We start from the raw sequence: 16,139 nt of genomic DNA on the forward strand, positions 1-16,139 counted from the left end.
TTTGGGCACTAAAATGTCATTTATGCTCCCTGTGTTTGCTGCCTGCTCTGGGATGTCTCTCTCACACATCAGAACAATGTGGTTGTACAAGGACCATACCTCTTTCCAGCACAAGCTGCACTTCCCAAACATGGTTGAAAATTTATGTAAACATAAATAAATGAAGAGAACCAATACCAATACATTAGTAAAGCAAAAATAAGATTACCTATGACACAGAAGCACTAAGGACATTAGAGGAATTGCTGCATTCTCTCCTGTCTGTCACATTAAGTGGTTTAATATAAAGCCTTTATTTTTATACCAATCAATAGCACTGTAAGGTACCAACATTTATCTTCAGAAGCACTGAAGGTACAATGGCTCAATTCTCAATTATATTAAGAGTGAGACTTCAAAGATATTTATGAGGAACAAGATGCAAGTTAGATTTCCAGTATGGTTTTCAAAAGCTTCTGAACAAGTCGGGTGTCTAGCTCCTATTGATCTCAACCTTTGTCAGGCAGTTAAAAAAATACTTCAAGTTGCCTCTCCCTATTCTCTGGTGCCCACATAACTTTGGAAACCTCCTTTTGCTGTGATTCACTTCATTCTGAAACTGTCCAAGGGGTTAGAAAAAGGGATATTACTCTTTCCAGTAGAAGAGGTAACAAAACTTAGGAAAGACACTTCCCACATACCAGAATAGACATGAATTAAAAGTAATTTTATTCCACTTGTCAATGACATTTCTATCATATCTGATAATAAGGCAAGCTACTAAAAGTCCCACAAGACATATCAGACCATTAAAATAGTATTCAAAAACCAAAGAGGAGTTCACAGAACAGCCAATTCTTGGGATCATCAAAATCAGTGGCAAGATTCCCATGTGGACAAATCTGATCAGTGTAAATGGTTAATAAATCAGCTGACTTCACCAGCGTTTGTGAAGTTTAATACTGCAGTAATTAAGAAGAGAGGTAATGCTTCACTGACTTCAATGAAAAACAGAATTTGGCAGGAAGGAAAGCGAAAAAGCACATTGAAAATATAATATCAAGGCACAAAAAAATACATGCTACTTCCAGGCATATGCTTTAACAAGTAAAGGTTTCTGGGAGGATTTTTTTGTTGTTTTTAATGGGCTGTTGAACTCCTGACAGATGATTCTGCTCTCACCTGCACCTGCAGAACTCCCTGGATTTCTGGGCAGTCGCTCCAGGTTGATGTTGGTGCAGGGAGAGGGAGTGGAAGTTGGCACAGCTCGCTTGAAGGTGTGGTAATAGAGCAGAGCAGCAACTGCTGAGGGTGCAGCCACCTCTGAATGCTCACCAGAGCTCACTCCTTTTAATATGGAACATTTGTATGACAAAACAATTGTATTCTGTGAATCAGCTAATAAAAACAGCTGTCCCATGCTAGATTTTCACAAGGTATCAAGAAAGTGCAGTAATTTAGAGGCCATCAGTTCTGGAACCTGAGGCTGCTCGCTGAGTAGTGTCTAAGGATCAGGAAGTGTGTCTGTAACTAGGCAGAGGTGCAGAAGTCTGTCCATCTCTAACTGCAGTGACACACAGACCAGTCATTGAGATGAGAGGATGAGCTAAACAAAACCCACATGAACAAAGCAGAATACAATGAAACTATGTGCCTTGCTAGAAGCACAACAACAAAGGGATGAAGGACATCTGTTTAAAAAGAAGATCTTTCGTCAGATAAAAAAAATAGGAACTTTTTACATATGTGAGGTTTAAAGAGGAAAATATGATCAGTGCAAATTTAATGCAGGACAGGAGCTAAGTCAAAGGAGTGCAACAATGAAAGACAACAAAACAAAAATAAATCATTAAGAAAAACATGGATGTTATGGAAGAAGAGTCTCTCTTAATAATCAAGTGATTGAAATCGGTCCCAGGTGTTTAAAAATCCAAGGTAAAGTTCTAAAAGCTGAGGATGACAAAAGAAAGCAGCTGCTGAGTCAGAGTGCGCCCACGGCATTATAAAATCACAGAGCAGGATAAAATCACAAACCCTTGGGTACAGTTGTGTCATGTTGAGACTATTTTAAAGTAATGAGAAAATCCTTAATGGCCTGATCCAAAATCTGCCAGAAGTAACAGGAGTTTTCCTACTAGCTTCAGTGGGCTGTGTGCATCAGATCTTACACTGTGCACCATAAACAGTCTGGATATGTTGGCTTTGTCTGGCTGGGGAACATCACAGATCCAGCATACATTCCATGGAAAACAGAAAGAAAAGGGATTTTTTTTAGGGCAAGATCTCATTATACATTCGGGTAAAAGAGAAAATGCTGCTTTATACTGAGATGTCTTATAAATAAATAATTTTGAAAACCTGGTCACGCCATGCTGATTAACTAACTGGGCTATCAGTTCATTCACCAGCAACATGCCTCTGCTGTAGACTTGTAGGGTCAGAGCTAACAGCCTGGAATGGTTTCCACCTCTTCTTTTTCCCTCTCCAGAGGTTTACATGTTGATATCATCCAAGGGCAGTCCTGGTCTTCAGATAGCATGCTGCAAGGACAGAAATATGTGTGTTTAAAGGAGGAGAAGACAGAGTTTGCCCTGTGAGTTTAAATTATTAATTCTACAGATCTAATGGATACATTATGCCACATTAGTGGTACTTGTTCTCTTAACAAACATCCCTCTAGACTAGCAGCTCAATACAGTTCTGAGTCAAAGAGCTGAGTTTCTAATGGCATTGGTCATCTGTCAATCCGAACTGAATTTTTAAACTGGGTTACCTGAATCAATGCAAATCAGGGCCTTTCATTCCAGGAAATGGGCTCTTACTTGACAAAGATTCATGAGGTCAACAGCATCTCTGCTTCCTTGGAGAGGTACATAAAGCAGTCAGACAAGAACAACCCTCCAGCAGTGGAGAACTTGGTAAATCCCACAGTAACACACAGCGTGCTTTAAAAGTACTGGGAAACCTGTCCTGTGCATCTGCATTAGGAGAGGAAGGTTCTGAGGAGTTCCCTCAAATTATTGTGTAGGGGAAAGCTCTCAGATAATACCCATTATTCCCTGACACATCCCTGGATTCCGGGTTCTGCTGCAGCCTGAGGGATCTCCTCCATGAGGCAGATACATTCTAGCAGCTCCTCAAGGAGGGATTTGGGACCCAAGGCACTGCCCAGTAAATATATCCTGCAGACAGCATTAGTGACTTGCTGACTGGCTCTTGGATGCTACTCATGGGTAGAATCCATTGTGAGAACATCTCCTCTGTGCACAGATGAAACAGCTCTTTCTGCACCAGGATCTTTCATGTGGTTTGCTAAGAACTCAGGCTGATGTAACCACATTGTCTGTGCACCTGCACACTGTGCCACTGCTCAGCCTCCCAGCTGAGGGAATACTTTGAGACAGGTAGAGGACTTTAGGCTCCTATGTTTTCACAAATCCAGTGAAACAAGGTAAGGATCAAGAAAATAATCAGTATGTACCCTTACAATAGAAAAGCAGCAGTATGAGCTCCCTGGCTGGGTGGACACCAAGAATTAAAGAACAGGAAGGCCCTTACTCCAGGCTTGGAGCTCTGTCCCTTACTGGCAGGCCAGTCCCTGCAGCACAAGATCCTGACTTGTTTATTTTTATGGTAATGTGTAGAGGACGGGATGGCCAGTGTAAAGATCTGGAGGCTGGCTGAGTAATCCCTGTCCTCGTGCTGGTCTTCAGCTTGTTCTGTCTCTAAAAGACAGGCAGTCACTGAGTGGAATGTCTGCAAAGGCTTCTGAGAGCTTCAGGAACAGGACAGCAGAGACATTAAAAATAATCTTGCACTCCTTTTCCTCCTGAAGGATTGTTTCTAAGTCGGTGAGAAAACTGTATGTGTAACTGTGTACATCTGTCCCTGGTGCACAGTCTAAACACTTACTCCTTTTCCTTCTACCTGGAATTCCCAATGCTGCATTACTGCACACGTGCTCGATTTAAAACCCTTCTGATTCTGAGCAGTGCACGCTGGTGTTTCCCTCACTGCCTGGCTGGCTTGTGTTACTTGGAAGCCATGCTGACAGGTGGCATTTCTGTGGCTTCCCTGGGGCGAAGTTCTAAATCAAGTGAGATTAAGGAAGGGGTCAGAAGTTCAGGCTCCTCTACGAAAGCATTAAAATATCATAATGGTTTGCATAGAATTCCAAAATCACAGCATTTTGGCTTCCTTCCTCAGAGCAAAACTGTTGCTGTCTCAGTCTACTGAAGTTTTTACTTCTCTCTAACACCTCTCACTCATCCTCCACATTTCTGCTTGGCTCACTCCTACTTGTCCAGACTGCAGAAGTCCACAAGAGAGGAGCATAGAAGACGTGGGCTGTATGTGAAATGCCTTGTGGCTCAGCTGGGTGGCCAAACTCATGTGAGCTCTAGTTCAGCCCTGAGCAGCACTGCAAAGTGTCACTCAGACACTAGAGGTGGTCTACAAGTGTGTGCTCTGAGGAGCTGACTATTGTTCTGAACTACTCACATGACAGCATGAAGTAGAATATGACATGTTTAGATCCAGTTAAGAAGAGGGTTTGGGATACCTAGGATTCCTTCACTTAATAAGGAGTATCCAGCTCAGGCTTTTGTTTCCCTAAACCCCGCCAGCAGAACTCAAATGTAATCCAAGGTTGTCTCGTGTCAGCAAAACCCAAAACAAAACAGAACTTGGAATCTGCTTCAAAAATGTTGAGGCTGCTCTGAATTGTCAATGACTTGAGAGCCCTCACTGACTGACAAAATCACCACCTTTGGCTGATCACCAAAATGCCTGGAGGTGGGAAGGCTGACTCCAGGCCCGTGCAAGTCTGGGGAAAGGTTTCTGAGAGGAACATGATGAGAACAGAGGCACTGGGTGGGAGCAAGCTGGGTATGGCACACACAGGCTGTGGCACACAGCCCTGCCCTGCTCCAGGTCACGGTGGTGTCCCCTCAGGGAAGGCAAATACATTTCTCACTGCAGTTCTTGATGGACAACATGCCTGAGGCACACATGCAGGGCAGACTGTGGTGACACAAATACCAGCTAAAGTTACATCTGAGCAAGGCCTGGAAATGTAGCTCAGCACTTGGGACTGGCAAGGCAGGGGCACAGGGGAAGCTGACAGGGGAGGCTAAAAGCAAATGGGGAAGAGTAAGAATAAATCTGGCCCAGTGTGGAATGAGGCACAGCCCTGATCTCACACACACCACAGCTCTGCACTCAGAGGATGAGGGACACACCACTTCACACTGATCAGGACACACAAGTTTTATTGCTGGGCTGTCAGCTCCAGTGATGCAAGTGATGGCTTCCCCTTGCCTACATTTAGGGGCATGGCTGCAGATCATAGATGGTTCCCAAGTGTTGGGTGGGCCCTGTTCCAGGATATGAATATGTCTCACTACATATCTTAATATATGTTAGCTAAAGATAACATGCCAGTGTTTGAGACAAATGAGGCTCTCCAAGGCAGCAGGAGAAGCCCCAGGCTGACTTAGCTCCGAGTAAATCTTCAAAAGGAGGAGTCAAGGTTGATTCTTCCCTGCAGACATAGGTGTTGGCTGCTGTTATTCCTGTGCTGCTGTTGCTCTGTGACTGAACAAAGCAAGGAAGGCACATGAGGACACTTGGAATTAGGGGTTTGCTGAAAAGTGAAAGGGTCTTCCTCTTCCCAAGTCTGCCACTATTATTGGGGGTACATTTGGGAGTATTATTGGTGGTATAAAATCATTGTTTGCTCAAAGCAGGAATTTCCTGCTCTTCCTCTCTCTGCAACTTCTACCATTTCTACCCTCAACACACCTGACTCGATATTTTTCTCTTGGCTTAGGCATGTGGAGTTTTTTGAAGGAGGCTTCAGAGCCAGCTGGCCCTGACTCAAGTTCCTGTACCTATAAGAAAAGTTGTGTAACAATTGATAGAGATTCCTCCCTGCCAACCTGACTTGGATGTCTCACTTTTGTTGCTTCTCAGAGGCTTCATGTTGTGGAAGAGAACTTCAGTTCTCAGTACACTTTGCATCTTTGATACTGGCAGCAGTATCTCCCCAGTGTAATTTGCAGTGAGATTTGTTATCCCTTGAAGACCAAAAGAAGTCACAAGGAATGTCAGCAGGGAGAACTGGGTACTGTGGTATCTGATTAATTTCAAGTGGATAAAGTACAGGAATCAATCTTGGAAGGTTGAAGCTTTTCATACATACTGCTAAAGTCTAACTTCCAAGAAAAATGCATGTGTAGGTCATGGAAACATTAAATCTATGCTTAATGGGGATCAAATAAATCTGCCATATTATTGTATAAAGGCTATTTTGTGCTACCTTACTAATTCTGAAACATATATTAAAGTTAGCATAGAATTAATTTACAATCACTTCAGCAAAGTGGCTGTCAGTAAATAATCATGAGAAAGGCACAAATGGCTGTGAGGTCACTGAATGGAGTGTGCAAAGCCATTCACAGCAGTGGAACATCAGACCAAGACAATTTAGTATAAAGGAAAAGTATCCAAGAGTGAGGCAACAGAGGTAAGCATGAAGAGTGGAAAGACCAGCTGGTGCTTCTGTTCACTCCTTTCCACATCAAAAGACTGTTGTTGCCATCAAATCCTTTTCTAGAAGCAAAGGCTCTTTGGAGGGTGACAAGTGAGAGGGAGAAGGGGAGCAGTGAAGAGGCTGGAAGGGCACAGAGAAGAGTGAATCCAGTAAACCCTGACTCCTCCCAAAAGTCATGGTACCATTTGGCCAAGAAAGCTCTGTGGAAACTATGTACAGAAATTAATATCCCAGCAGTGTACTGAGGGTTCCCAAGCACCTGGCTGCTTCCACCCAACAGAGTTTTCTCTTAAAAAAAAAAACCCAGAACCAAATTCAAATTAAAAAGTCCTCAAAGGAAAAACAAAGTTGTATTTTCCTGGTTTACTGTTGCCTGGTCACTGTGAGTGCTTCAGGTCAGTGCTGTCTGCCACTCCTCACACTGCCCTTCCCTCCCCTTCTTTGAAAAAATAACTGAGCTGCTCTTCTTGCCTGAGAAATGATGAGTAAGGTGGTGGAATTTACTGCTGCTGTCAATAACAAAACTTGGCACCCCCAGCCTGAAGGTCCCTGGGTTTAAATCTGCCAGCGCTGAATGAGCTGAACACAAGCTGAACCAAGACTCTTGCTTGCAAAATGCACAGAAAATTAATGAATGCACAGAACACTGAAAGTCTGCAGCACCATCTAATAATATCCCACCGAGCTGCACCCCCTGTCCAGTAACTTCCCTGCAGCTCAATATGCTCTACTTCAGTTTTTGTATGAAAATGCTGTACACATTTAACCAGTTACTCCATTCCACTCCCCAGAGGTGTCTTCATTTCAGTGGTAAATGGGGTGTTCTCTGTTTATAGCTTATGCATAAGTTTGTACAGTGCACTGAAATGCCCTCCAACCAAACCAGCCAATAATAAATTCATTTAAATTGGTTATTTTAATGGGAAGTGCACAGTACTGTGGAGAAAAGAACATATTGCTGCACAACCTTAAAAAGATTATCAATACCCTCAATTGCTTTTGTTCTCTTTTCCAGTAATCCAGCTGGGTAACCCCAGAGATTCATTTGTTGAGCTTTGTTTCTATTATTGCAGGTGTGGGAGGGCAATAACATAGCATGGAGAGTGAAGGGCCTTACCCCACAGAGACACAAGTCACAATGACATTTTTGGTCACTTTTGATATAGTTCTGGTCATCTGTTTTACTGTCAAACAGTAGAGGAGTAACTGACTGTTGTCTCCTCCTTGCAGAGTTAAAAGATCTGTTGGCCAGACCTTGAGACTGAAAATAAGCACCTGGGAGACTCTGTTACCTGAAATTTAAAGATCTCAGGTCACTTGGTATGAAAGATGGTGGAGCTGAGGAGAAGAAAAACCAAAAAGCAACTGACCAAAACTGGAAAAACTTATTGGAGCTGCAAGAGTTTCTAGAAAACCACCTGCTGCTGAGGCAGAGTCACTTGTGTTTAACCACAGACAACAGAATTTTCTAACGCGTAAAATATGATAAAATCCTTTTGGAAAGCGTACATGCATCCCTAGATAGATAAAGAGAGGTGGTTGTGGCAGCCCTTAGTGCCTTGCTCTGGAGGCCTGCAGGGAGGGCTGTGAGGGCCCTTGCTCACCGTTGTGAAGTGAACCACGCAGTAGATGCCGATGATGATGAGGCCGATGATGATGGAGGCCACGGCCACCCAGAGCGCGTTGCGACCCAGCCGCTTGGAGCCTTCTATGTCCCCTTGGTTGTAACTGTTCAGAGCCTGCAGAGAGCAAACAGGGAATCACAGCTCTGCCTTTCAAACACAAACCTGTTGGCAAAGCAGCATGGCAGCTCTGAACCAACAGAACAAATCAATGTCCGCTGCCAAGCTAAGCAGGGAGTCCAATTTTCTGTTCCACTCATTTTCTGTTGGAATGTTGGGGGACACAAGACAGATCATGGACTTTGGACCTGCTTAACATAAGAGATTTGATAACAGGATGCCTTGGCAAAAGCAAACGGAACTTTGAAAATTAGACCTGGATTGCAAAAAGATTATATTAAATGGGTTTACCAGAAAAAGAAAATCCCATTAAACTCTGCAAGCAAGAGATGTTGTTAAATGCATAACTTTGTGTCTGTGATTTTAACCTAATCATTGCAGGACCCATTGCCAGTCTCCCTGAAATAGTATAGAAGCGTTTGTATCCCACAATAAAATTGGATTCTGATCACTGAGTCAGTCTCCCCATCTCTCTCCATCACTGACAATTTTCAGTACCTTTCATTGAAGTTACAGCTCTTTTTTTGTTTGTTTGTTTGTTTGTTTTTGTTCAGTGGTGAGGCTTTGTTTATATGATACACACCTGTCACCGTCATATTTTCTGAAAAATCCCTTTGCCCAGGATTCTTCTCCTGGGAAGCTGAGAAGCCTCAGAGAAAAAAGAAAACAATATGATCTCACTTGCTTCTCCTGTGTTTTGCTGCTTTGGAATGCGGTTTGGAGACTGTTTATCCAACATGTGAATTGTTTTAACTTAATGGCCAATCTCAGCCAGCTCTGTCAAGGCTCTGGAGAGAGTCACAAGTTTTTCATTAGTATCTTCTAGCCTCTAAGTATCCTCTATTCTTTAGTATAGTTTAGTAGAGTATTCTATAAAAATAATATAATATAATATAATATAATATAATATAATATAATATAATATAATAATAAATTAGCCTTCTAAGAACATGGAGGCAGATTCATCTTTCCTCCCTAAAAATACCACACACACCAGCATAAAAGCTGTCAAACCACCATCAACCCACTCGCATAAACCAGTGGCTTTTATCTTTGGAAATAGTTTTGTAGTATATGGGAATTATTAATTGGCCACTTCACTAGTAGTGAGATAAATTCTTATGCTTTACAAGACTATAAGCATAAAAAAGAGCATAAATAGGCTGCATTTTAAGAGAAAGTCTCAGCAAGACTTTAAAAAGCTTACTAATTACCTATTTTCCCAATACTTTACTTTTCCAAACAAAGTTTGAAGAATTAATAGGTAGTTTGCTAGTGGTGGGAAAAATACAAACCAAAGAAATATAGGTCACCTGTACAAAACATCTTAGTGCCATCCTCATGGGCTAGAAGTTGTGTTCCTTTGCATTTCTGGAAGACACTTATAATTATTATCTTCTCCATCTTGAGGTGTGCATCAGATATCCCCATGAGTTTCTCCCTACCCACCCATGACTTAGCAGATGCTTTACATTCATTACATGCTCAGATTGCAATGTGTGATAGGACCACTCTGACCCTCAAGGCTTTTGTGAGACAGACTGTAGGATTTTCTGAATTAATTTTTGGTTGAACCAAGCTATTTTAAAGGAAAAGATTCAGTGAACCACACAAAGTACTGTAGTACATGAGTCTAAACACAGTCTGTAGAATTTTTTTCCCAAGGATGAGATGCTATCAAAGCATTAAAAAGGGCATTATTCCTCAGAATTCTTTTGTAAAATCATGAGAGTTTGAGTTCATAAGCCATAACACTGAGTCCAGATTTCTAGATCAGATTTCACTATTGAACTCAGCATACTTCCTCAGGGAATCAGATTGGTCACAACATGGTTTTTAGTATCTTGTATATATTTCAGGAGATATCAGAGAAATGGGAAGAGTAGGGGGAGAGATATGGGGACCTGATCAAATTAACTGCTCTCTGGACTAGAGACTTCAGATTGTCTCTAGAAAATGACTGTGTGAAGTATCACCAAATGCTATAATGAAAGTGCTTCGGCTATAAATCACTTTTTGCATCAAACAGAACAACAGAGTGAAGAGCTGGGACTGTGGAGGGCAGGAAAGGGATGAAGTTCAGAGCACACTGCTGTAGAGCCATTTCTCCAAAGCAGGAAAGCAATGAGGGGCATGATGTGTGTGCCGTGTCAATTAGTGAGCACACACAGCTAATGGGCTGGGTGCACTCATGGTGTCAGCACTGCAGGAGCATCAGCCCAGCCCAGACAGTCCCAAAGCAGCACAGCCTGCATTCCTAGAACTGCATCTCAAGGATAAGTGCAGGTACTTATTCTCTGGAGTCTACGAAAGGCTGAGATGTTGATGCACTCATGTCCTTAAAGAGAGAACTGATACATTTCTTCCCTTCCTGGAAGCCCACATGCCTAAACATTTCTCTGGTTTGTGTCCCCAAAGAATATCACTAAAACCTCTGCTCTGCTGTCAGATTTCATTGAGGTTGGAAAGCACATAATGGGGGAAGAGGGCAGAGATGGAAATGAGAGATGGACACGAGCACACGGTCAAACAGGACAGTGCCAGGCCTGATCCTGCTACAAAGGAGCTGGCACAGTCCTCTCACCTAAGCCACTCCACTGTCCCCAGCAGGCCTGGCTTCAGAAGAGCTTTCTCAAAGTACATTTGGAAAGGTCTTTAAAGGATTATGAGGAGAAACACAGCTCAGCTTGGCCTTGAGCAGACTGACCTCCTCCTGTGTCTGCCAATAAGCACCAATGCCACTGTGGCTGCAGGGAGAAACACAGAGAAGCACCACAGACACCCTGGCCCTGGACTTCCTGCTTCCCTCTTATCAAAGGACTCCCCTTGCATGGCATCTGCAGAGGGGTTCTGCAGACACCATCCACTCAGTTTCCCAGGCTTGTGGTCTCAAAAGTGAGACAGAGTTGTAAGCAAGACCTGACAGCATCAGCTTGCAGTTCTGGGCCATTTTACTAATGTATTTAGGAAGTCTGGAAAATGTCCATGTGATTTCTGCAGGTACTGCATAAATAATTCACCATGCAAACTTAAATAAATAATGGCATTTTAATATAAATCCACGATGAAGAGGAGGAAAACAACATTAATGATAAAGAATAGGATTTGGGAGAGTCCGGAAGGAGACCAAAGTTTCTCTATGAAGAGGTTTAAATTAAATGAAATAACTTAGAAAGCATTCAATAAAAAAATAAGAGGTTTGAGGGAGTGGTTGGGGTCTGATGCAAAGCTTTCTGAAATTCATTACTTCCATCTGCTTCAAAGGGCTCCTGGTCAAGCTTCCAGTTTTCAACATTAGAGATAACATCAACTGTTAAAACTTTAACTGTTACATCTGTTTATTTCCAAGGGCTGGGCAATACATTGAGAACACAGCATCTGTATGAGGCATTTGGTCTGTCCAACTTTTAAAACAAATTTCAGCCCTTTTCAGCCTAACACCATATGATTTCTCAGGTTTCTGCTACCTCACTGGCTATGAAGTCATAATGTAAATTAAAGCCACAGTTCTGCAGCTGTTTATTTACTTGAGTAATCTCAGTGACTTCACCAGGTTCACACACATCTATTTATAAAACATTCTCAGTTCAACAATAAAGTGACTTGACCTCATGTGAACAGAAATGTGAACAGAAATGCACTGAATTAGCTATAAAATATTAATCCCTTTTTAGGTATATTTTCTGTTCCACACTCCCAGAGCACTGATCATGGCAAAACCATGAAGGAACACTGAGTTACTTCAGAAATTTTCCTCTACATTTCTTACAGATCTGGGCAGACCAGACTGAGGTCCTCTGATCAGCATTTTCTAGGCTCTATAAGCCAGGCTGGGTGAACCTCAATTGGCTGTGCCTGGAAAGGAGACACTCTCTAGTTCAGACCTGAGGAAGAAGCAGACCTGCTGACTCAGGGTGACTCCTCACTGTAGGAACAGCTCACAGGGAAGCACAAAGGAGAGGGGGGACTTGGGGAGCAATTCAGAACAGGCAGTTGCTGAGCAGGACCCGTGAAAGGGGAGTTGACTCTGCAGGGTGCTGCTGAGGAAAAACAAAAACCTACCAGTTTGCAAAGGCAAGGGCCTGGCAAAAATGCCTTAACAGCAGCTGCTAAGCCCTGTTGGTAAATATTCCTGAATATTAAATATGCTGTTTAATATTCCTGAAGTGAGTACAGACTGTCCCATATGGTGTTAGATATCCAGGTACCTACAAGCTCCCTAACAAGGGATGTATAAATAATAAACTCTGCAAGTAAACTTTCTAAATACAGAAACATTGGTCACTCTGCTGGTCACTGAGCTGGGCACAGCCAACACACTGCACATGGCTCGTTAGGATCCCAGTTAGAAGAGGTGGCTCCCTGAGAAAGCAAGGTCCATCCTTTCCTGTCCCCAAGGCTTCCACCACCCTCTGATTTGTTGTCTCTGCTTAGGGAAACCCATATAAAGAGAAGGCATCTGAATCCAACAGCAACAAATGCAGACAAAGAACTTGTTACTATCAGAGGCAGATGAGCCAAGATTGTCACAGCTTGACCACATATGTTGTTTGAAGCATGGAAATGATTAAACAAAAATGTGTCAACAGCAAGAGGGAGTTTGGAGCAAAAATCAGTGAGAAATATCTTTGGAGAGACTGTTTGGAGGTTGTTACAAATGTAAGGCCCTATGGAATTACAGAACTAGTCTGACATAGAGATCTTTGAAATGAAGACAGCTGAAGGGGGGTACTGAGAAAGGCCAACAAAACGTGTTCAATTGTCAGACCTCAGAGCTGGCATTGAAAATATCCAATTCATTTCCCAGAGTTATTCTACAGCCTCCCTCTAGCTCTGATCCCATGAGCCAGACATAGCCAGTCCACCCCAGCCAGGTCTCAGGCACAGCTCACTGAGAGCTCTTTGGGTTCACCACTGCAGAGAAGGACCAAAGAGCTCAGTGACACAGTGCCCACCCCCAGCCCCACACCAGAGAAATCTCCTATGCCACAGAAGCCTCCTGCCCCCAAACTCTTGCCTGTGGTTACACCTGCATGGGCAAGAAGAGGGCAGAGCTGAGGGGGTGTCCCTGGGGCTGTCTGAGCCAACTGATGGCACAGCAATGTGACACAGCTGCTCACAGTGACCCAGCTGCTGGAAGCAACAAGGAGCAGAACTGATGGCATCTGTCTGGGGCTGCAGAAGGGTATTGAGAGCAGTGATCCTACAGCCAGGAGTCCTGGGGAAAACAGAACTCCATTTGCCAAAAATGCCAAGCAGTTCTCACCCTGCAAGTGGCCAGTGGCTCGTTGGAGCTCCTGTAATGCCAATATGGCAACACAGTGATGCCAATAATGCCCTTTCTACCAGCTCTCCTCTGACCCCTGCCATGAGAAACAGACAGGTAAGGAACAAGGAAAGTTATTATTGCAATAAGGAGAACTTGCAAAAGGTTTATTCTAAAAATAAAGTAAAGGAGGTAAGATCTGTAACGGTGAGGTTTGAGCCTCCAAAGGTGAGAAAGGAGTGAGGAAACCAGTGCTGGAGTTGTAAATGGGGCAGCAAAAGAGACAGAAGAGACTGAAGACAAATCTGTCACTTATTTTGGGGGTGTGTTAGAGCCCAGACTCTACTTTTAGAGTGAAAACATTGTCTGAATTTAGAACAGTTAAGGAGGACATGACACAGGTACACAGGGCGCTGAACCATGCCCCCTCTAGAAGCCAGCAGGACTTTTCCTTTTAGGTCCATTTTATGAAGTGGAAATTTGTAGATAATCCACTTGTGAGGGTCTTTAAATCTGACCCAAGGTCTCAGGTGAGCTCTGCAGACTGTAAAGTTGTCTTCTGTAAGAAAAGAAAATAATCCACTCTTGTATCTCAGTGTTAACCCTTAGCAACTCCAGCTGAGAAAGGGAGGGAGGGTGCAGATCCCAGCAGAAGTGGAAATAAAACCAGCACAGGCTAAAGTGCAGAACCTGCAGCTGAGGATAATGCAGCAGTTACAGGTTGCAGCTTGGAAAGGCAGGGGGGTTAGGCTGTGGAAAAGAAGTTGGACATGCTATTTTTATAGAAAAGGAGAGCTTTTAGGTAGGATGTGTTGAAACAGAAGCTATTCCCAGACAGGGGAGGTCATTGGTCTGGTTTTTGTTTCCCCCTGTAAGGGAGTGGGCAGCTGAGACCTGCACAGGCTGTTCAGCATTCAGGAAGTGCTCTTCCCACCCTGGTTCCTTCACATCCCCTGGTAACAGTTACTGATGCCTGACTCCAGAAGCCTGCATGAACTTCAACCAGGCTGTGGGTGGAGATTTCTCCATATGGGGTGCAAAAATCTTTAGAGGCCAAATTATGTCCTTGACAGTTAACTTCTGTACAGCCCCAGCACCTTGATGAAAGCAGTGTCACAGGGAACAGACGCTCCCAGCCCCAGATCATCAGCTCTCATTACTTTATATAGCACCCTCAGTGTCCATGGACAGAAAGGATGCTGAGTACCAGCAGAACCAAACCTTCCCAAAATAAGGAATAAAGCATATTGTATAGTTAAGGTAACAACAAAGAAAATAAACACAGAGGGAACAAAATTAAAAAAAAAAAAAAAAAAAAGAAGAAGAAGAAGCAGACAACTAATACCAAGATTTAAACAATGGCTTTGGAATAGTAGTTTTCAAACTTCAGCAATGTGATTTCTCATCAATCTTTACTCATCACACTTTACCAAAGTGTGTTTTGGGATATTTTAGACATAGTTAGATATTCTTATACTTAATTGCAAAAAGAAATAACTACATTTTTACTTACCTTCTCAGCTTGGCTGTCAGAGAAAAGGATGAAAATACACAACATGTTTTAAACCTTTTTCAGCTCCTAAACAACAGAAATACATTGCAGTGTTACTGATAACACTGGTCATGTATATGACTAAAAAACTCTGGATCTGACTCTGCAACTTTTAACTCAGAGAAGGAGATTCTGTTCCAACAATCCTTTGGAAGTTAAGGGGATTGCTGGGTTATTAAGGACAATGTGTATTAATTTCGGGTTGTAGGAGTAAGGCTGTTTCTCTCAGTGTGTTTGATACTCAATTTACATGGGCAATTGCCAACAACCTGCAATCATTATCATCAGCTTTATTATTCTAACAAATAGAATCAAAGAGCCTGTTTACTGGAAAAAAGGCACTCCTATTATATTTGATTAACTAAAGCAGAAACCAAACCTGATTTCTGTTCTCCAGCTGACACTTTCATACAGATACTCTGTCCAGTTCAGCGTGCGCCTTAGTTGATGTAACAAACCCCATTAACTGGAATAAACCTGCCACCTGACAGCAAAAACTTGTTGGAAACTGCCTTTCACTCCACGTTTTCCATCGCTGCTGGGATAGCTCGGTGGTCCCCCTGCCCGCGCCTGCTGATGCTCCCAGGCTCGCTGCCTCACGCGGTGTCCGCAGGCACCCGGGACGAGCGGTTCCAAGGCGGCTGGATGCCCCTTTCCCTGCCGGGGCCGGCGGCGGCCGCTCGGAGCCCAAGCCGGAGGTGCTACTCACCATGACGGCGAACACGAAGGCGACGATGTTGACGGGATAGGCGGGACAGAAGCAGGCGAGGATGCTGAGGAGCAGGTAGCTCTTGGGCCGCGGCTGCGGCGGCCCGTCGGGCAGCTCATCCTCGATGTTGGTCTCGGGGCTGTTCTCCAGAGCCCGCTTGATGTCGGCGCCGGCGGGGAGCGCGGACATGGGGCTGCGGTGCGGCGGGCGGGCGGCGCGGAAAGCCCAGCGCTCCGGGCAGGCGGGACCGAGCGGCGCCGAGCCAAGGGAGCCGCCCCGGGACGGGGCCGGGCGGGGCGGGGGAGCTGCCGCGGGTCTCAGCGCGGGGCTGCGATCAC

The 16,139-nt window shown here is 43.9% G+C and overlaps 1 protein-coding gene across 1 annotated transcript; it reads right to left on the reverse strand.

Moving 5' to 3' along the window:
- Nucleotides 1-685: 685 nt before the first annotated feature.
- On the reverse strand, nt 686-16,066 carry TMEM233 (transmembrane protein 233). Its single transcript, XM_059863714.1, has 3 exons — nt 15,802-16,066; nt 8,137-8,271; nt 686-2,519 (listed from the first exon to the last, which is right to left on the reverse strand). Exons 1-3 carry the CDS (start codon nt 15,988-15,990, stop codon nt 2,508-2,510), a joined length of 336 nt encoding a protein of 111 aa, XP_059719697.1. The 5' UTR covers nt 15,991-16,066; the 3' UTR covers nt 686-2,507.
- Nucleotides 16,067-16,139: the final 73 nt, after the last annotated feature.

Source organism: Haemorhous mexicanus, chromosome 19 (assembly GCF_027477595.1).
Source record: "Haemorhous mexicanus isolate bHaeMex1 chromosome 19, bHaeMex1.pri, whole genome shotgun sequence".
NCBI classification, from domain to species: Eukaryota; Metazoa; Chordata; class Aves; order Passeriformes; family Fringillidae; genus Haemorhous; species Haemorhous mexicanus.